Genomic DNA, 6,000 nt, shown 5'->3' with positions numbered 1-6,000 from the left:
CCTTTCTCTTACCCCCTTGAGAAAATAGAATTTAGAGTAATTTAGAGTGTTAAAGTGCATGTAGCAGGCAGAAGGCAGCGTGTCAGAGCCCATTGATTATATACATTCTAAATGAGGACCAACTCTGCTGAGTTGATCTAGCCCTGTTCGTTCGCCTGGCGGAATTCAGAGCATATCCTAGTCGAGCACTCCCGACTGGTGCTAGCATCTGCAGGCAGAAAGCAAACTGTTTTGCAGAATAAAAGAGAAACTTTAATGATCCAATAGCTGTCGGTATTCGTTAAGTATTTGCTCCTCCTGCTCCAAAGGTAAGTCCAAATAGTCTTGATCGATGTCGGGAATATCCTCATTGAAGCGCTTGTAGGCGCTATACGATTCGATTTCCGTTTTGGCCTTGCCCAGCACGGATTTGACCAGCGCCAGCTTGCTGGGCGTCAGCGCTGATAATCGCGAGACTGAAGTGGAAGACGCTGAGGCAGCAGAAGATGCATCATTGGCAGCTGCCGCAGCTGTGTTAGCTGCCTGAGCGGTCAATGTGGCCATGTGCTCTATGACGCTGTTCAGCTCCTCCTCGGTGGCAAAACTCTTGAGCAGAAAGTCTATGGCACTGTCTAGATTGTTACTAGTAGTTTCTAGAGCGGCCCGAGCCGCGGACAACCTGAAGCCAAGCTCGCGTAGAGTGTAGAGCATTTGCTCATCGGCTGCCTGGGTGGCGGGCAGATTGCGACGCAGCTCTTCCGAATGCGATTGGAGGAGGTCCAGACTCTTGGTTACATCGTTGCCAGTGCGACGCAGCGCTTCCACAACGACCGAACGCTCATAGCCCAGTTCCATTAGGCGACACACGCTGCGCGGATGCACCCAATCGCTGTCATCGCTTCCCACCTGCAGCTGGGCCAGTCGACGGCTCAGCTTGCGTTCCGAGTCTGAGTTGAGACGCGCCTGCTGCACGCTTAGCCTGCGCTGCTGGATAAACTGCACGGCCTGCTCCACGTTGCCATTGCTGGAGCGCAGAGCCAAGCGCGCCGCTGAGGCATCGAAGCCCATTTCCATTAGCAGCGCCAACTGTTCGCTACTTACCTTCAGCTCGCCCAGAGCTGTGGCTGCAGTTTGCAGGCGCGCCCGCGCCTCATCACGACGATTGGAATGAAAAAAGATGACGCCCTGGAGCAGCTGCAGCCGCACAATAATCGCACGCTCCGGACAATTCGAACCCTTCAGGGCGTACAAGCGACTAAAGTTCGGACCGTAGCTGCGCTGCAGAATCCGCTCGCAGACATCGAGCCGCCGCTGGGCATCCGGCAGCTGAGTTATGTTCTTCAGGCACAAATAGCACCACACAATATCCAGGTTGAGCAGCGCATAGTTGTCCACGCATTCCAGAAACTTGGAGTCACAATTGTTGAACTTCTCGTCCGCCTCCAGGAAGAGCAGCAGCGCCTCATCGTAATGCTCCCGCCGCATGGCAGCGCGCGCCTTTTCGCCCAGCGCCATGCCCAGGAGGAGAGCACGATTCTCGTGCGGCGGCAAAAACATGGCATTGCCATCTTGATCCTCCAGATCGACAAAATGATGATCCGAATCGATAACCAATTCGACATCGCGCTGTATCTGCCGTATGCGCTCATACAGCGCCTCGCCCTGGGCGTCCGCCTGACCCACAATCACGAGCAGCTGCTGATTGTTCTTCAAGCCCTGTGATTGCAACGTCGCCTGTGGCGACACCATTCTGCCCGCCGATATGCACTTCACATGATCCGCCTCACTCAACTGCAGTTCATTGGCAATTTTGCGCTGCAGCATGGCGCCCAGCTCGGCAAGCTTACACTTCACCTCCAGCGTATGCACTGTGCCTCCCTGGCTGTCCACGCAGCGCACATGGAAGGTGGCCAGGCCCGTCTCGTTGAACTCGCGGCGAGCGCTCAACTTTCGCAGTGCGTGCTGCTGCAGCTCCAGCAGTGTGTTCTTACAGCTCGCCGCAGTTATATGCATCTCGCGACTCAATTCCTGGGCGAGCACCTCCACAGCCGAGTCACTGCTGCCCACATTTTCCACATAATACGGCGACTCCCACAACTTGACGCCGCGTTCCTGTAAGCGGGCACGCAGTTGCACCAGATTATTCTCCACTTCGGACATTTCCACAACGTTTTCCTCTCGACTTCCAGTGGCGACGAGGAGTTGAGCCAACGCCTTTTCTTGTTGTATTGATATATTGTTGTAATTCAGTTTTTATTGAACTTTCTTGTCAAATTGCATTTGAACATTTTTGATTACAAAAATAATTTTGACTTAAAAATCTCTTAACCCCGACAAAACTCATTATTTCATCTGCTTAAAATACAATTTATGAAGTTAATTTACAAAGTTTGACTTGCGACTTTGAATTCAGAATCAATTTTGAGAGCTCCCTCTGTAAAGATATTCCTTATGAAACTAAGAATTAGATATATGGAAGAATATCATAACAGAAGTTATTTAATTCATACTACAATAAGGAGAATTGCTTATTTCTTTGCTAACATAGAGTTTCCATTAAAGTCCGGTAATAATGAGAAAATATGTCTAGAGCAGAGCAAAATAATTTGATTACTTATGAAAAATATGGTTACATTTAGGGCACAAGGCGAGAAATCGTGTAAGTGTGCTCTAGGCGGGAGTGCCTGACTAGGCAATACCATGAGCACAGTTGCTGCCCCTATCTTAATACTGATTTATGAACTAATGCAGAAAGATGTAATTAAATATGGATATTATCAGATTTGTTATGTTAAAGTATAGATCGTATTATTTATAATTCTATCTGACGATATTATATCTGCCGAGTTTATTGCGTCTGATACATAATTTGCAGACAAGCTATAGACTAGGTCAACTGTAGCTAATTTCAAATGTATTCCAATTTTGATTTATCACGCAGATATCTAATTATTAAAAATGTTCTGGGCATTATCAATCATATTAAACCCAATAAAGCTGTGAAGCGTCCAGTTTTAATCGATTTCTTAAACCTGTATAACATTAAATTTGTTACGCTAAGAATATATCTAGTTTGGATTGAGTTTCAAGATTATAATTCCCGATAGCACATAAGATAAGTACCGACCAGACTCAGGGTAACTTAGCGGCGAACTACTTTGCTTTCATACAGACGGAAGGACAGAGGGCAACCCGGATATTGAACGAAACCAATAAACTCACTTCAGTTGCTCAAAGAGTCTCAAGAAAGCAGAGAAAAACGCAGAGCAAAGCTCGCGGCATTCAACATGTTGTAACGAATTACCAAGCAACAAATCTCTAATTTTCTTGGCCTTGCGCACAGAGCCAATTATCGCCACGAAAATTCAGTCAGCGCGAGGCAAAGGAAGAAGCAAAGCAAAAGCATTGGAAAAAGGGCGACTTAACGAGCCCCAAAGACGCGACGACAAATTAAAAGCGATAAACCACAGACTTTTGTCGTCCTCACAGAATACAATCAAGTGAACGAGGAGAGGGGCAAAATGTCATTGTCAGCTTAACGCAGGCGACTTTGTTTGGCCCAGTGTGTATAGTGAGTGTGTGTGTGTGTGTGTGTGCATTAGTGTGAGTGAGGAACAATGTGGGTAATAAATGTTATGTGAGGTTAAGGGTTAATAACTGCAACAAAGGCACCACAAAAAGTAAGAAGTAAAGCCCGGCAAGGCCAAGACATTTTATAGATACACTACAATACCTACACTAAGAGAAAACGGCAAGCAGTTACAAAATATTGTATAAAAACTACTTTAGAATATGCTTAAATATAAGTACTTCTTGAAAAAGAAAAGTAAGAATTCCGAGTTTAAATTAACTCTTTGAATTATCTAAGCTATTTCATTGCATACACTTAAAGAAAATTTGACTAACTTGAAATTGTGGTATGTGGTGAAATTTGTATATCTGTTTTTTGATAACAGTTCTTATGTGAAGTCTCAAAATATAGTTGCCAGTTATTGTCAACAGTTATTCAGCAAAATCTTTCTCTCAGTGCATGCCTTGACCCTGTCTCCTCGCAGCTGTTGCCAAAGTGTGGCTGCTAATGAAAAGTGCCGCGGCTTATTGTGTATGGCCAAAACGAAAAAAAGAAACGAAAAGAAAAGAATGAATGTCTGTTCGGAATAAGTTTACGCCTCGCGTCCGAATTGTCCTCTTTGCTAAATGTCCTGTTTCGTCTCCTGACTCGCCATCTTCCACTTCCAATTCTGACTTGTGGTGTGAATAAATGGATGAATCTCTAATGCAGCGGCTGCCCATGATGAAGTAGCCAGCCTGGCCCTGTGTCCTTTTGATGGGTTTGGGGTGCGAGTGTGGTTAGGTGTGTGTGTGTGTAGTTTGTTGTTTGGCAAGCACCATGGGTGTATAATTGTTTGCTTCTGCTTTCCTTCCTGCTGCCTTTCCACTTCATATTATATATTGAAGCCAGACAGGCACAGAGATGCCTTCGCCTGCTACTTAAGCAAATGAATATTTGAGCTTTATCCAAATTGTTCTGAGAGAAAACTGGCTTAACTCTCAGCTTGCCCATAGATCAATATTCAAGTTTGTTTTGCTCTCATATTTTTACTCGTGAGTTTATAATTTATATTTTTAATACAATTATCTCATATTTCATTTAGTTTTGTTCGCTTACCAACCATATACATATACAATATTAACACTGCTCTCTGCTGCAGTCATTGCAGGCAGCTGCTTAGCCACTGTCATCTGGCAACAGATACGCATGCATTGTCATTATCCTCGCCGCTCGCTGACTATCTCCTGGTGTTGCCACTGGAACTGACACAAGTTAAATGTCAAGTAAGTGTTGCTGGCAGCTTGCTGCCTGCAGAACCAGCTGCCCCGAGCGCTGCTGTGTTTCTTAGCACCCTTGCCCGAGCCGGAGCGACTCGCATTGACTCGACTCGACTTGACTTGCCCTGTCGTCACAAGTGTATCCTTGTTGTTAGCCTGTAAATAAAATCAGTGCCTTGTAGCCGAGCCAAAGCTGGCAAAGTTTTGCTGCACTAACTGACTTGTCGTTCTCGGCAGTCGGCACTTGGTATTAAACTAAAGTGAACAACATCCTGCCAGGACCACATACACAAACACACATACACCCTTCAAGCAAGCGACACAAAGTTGACAACCGACAAGTCACATTCTGGTACATTAAGTTAATGAAATGATTTGCCGGCGACCCAACCTTTCTATTCGTGGAGATCTTCTTTGGAACTTTAAATGTGACAATCTCTTTAGGATCATAAATTTGCGCAAATCATCAAAAAAACAACAACGACAACAACAGGAGCAACAATTCGCATAACAATAGCCACAGACATCAGGATGATGCGACCAATTGTGTATCATTAATCTTTCAATACAAATGCGGTTCAATGTTTTTGACAACGGCGTAGAAGAAAGAAGCCAAAAAAGTAGAGGATTCGACTAGGAAATACCCTGTACGCTGCGTAGCGTTGATATCTAATTATTGCAAACAACACATGCACATACACACACATGCACACACGCACGCATAAGCACAAGCTCTGCTTACTGCGCAGCTTATGCAGCGACTGCACTTGGGTCTGTAGCCCTGGGCAAACTAATTATTGAATAACATGTCTTCTAAATGGACTTTATTTATTCGAAATTTCAGAGCGTGTTAATGACTTTAAAATGTATGTGAGATTTTGTCAAAGCACAAGTTGTAAGCTTTTAAAATTCGTATTCGGGGTGGGTATAATATAAATAAATATTGATAAATAAATATTGAATATCGTTTTATTTATTTCAGAAACCAACACAGAAAATCTTAAGTCTCCAGCATTTGCTGTATTCAAGCTACGCTTAAAAATTATTATTATTAAAAATGATCGATTTTTATCGGTAATAAGAAATACTTAATAAAATTCAAGCATTTTAGATGTGTAAAATGCAGGGCTGTAGCTCCACTGATTACACAATAACAACGGACTATTCATACAAAGCAGCAGACCACGTTTC

General features: G+C 44.2%; 1 protein-coding gene across 1 annotated transcript; it reads right to left on the bottom strand.

Annotated features, from left to right (window-relative positions):
* Positions 1–252: 252 nt before the first annotated feature.
* On the bottom strand, positions 253–2,139 carry LOC111602937 (NEDD8 ultimate buster 1). The gene has a single exon (XM_030224971.1). It carries the CDS (start codon positions 2,137–2,139, stop codon positions 253–255), a length of 1,887 nt encoding a protein of 628 aa, XP_030080831.1.
* Positions 2,140–6,000: the final 3,861 nt, after the last annotated feature.

This window comes from Drosophila hydei, unplaced genomic scaffold (genome assembly GCF_003285905.1).
Source record: "Drosophila hydei strain 15085-1641.00,03,60 unplaced genomic scaffold, DhydRS2 tig00008121-arrow-pilon, whole genome shotgun sequence".
NCBI lineage: Eukaryota > Metazoa > Arthropoda > Insecta > Diptera > Drosophilidae > Drosophila > Drosophila hydei.
This window is presented reverse-complemented; position numbering and strand designations above follow the sequence as displayed.

What these genes read in the sequence shown, in the direction of transcription:
- LOC111602937 (XM_030224971.1), bottom strand. Translation starts at nt 2,139, where the DNA reads ATGTCCGAAGTGGAGAATAATCTGGTGCAACTGCGTGCCCGCTTACAG.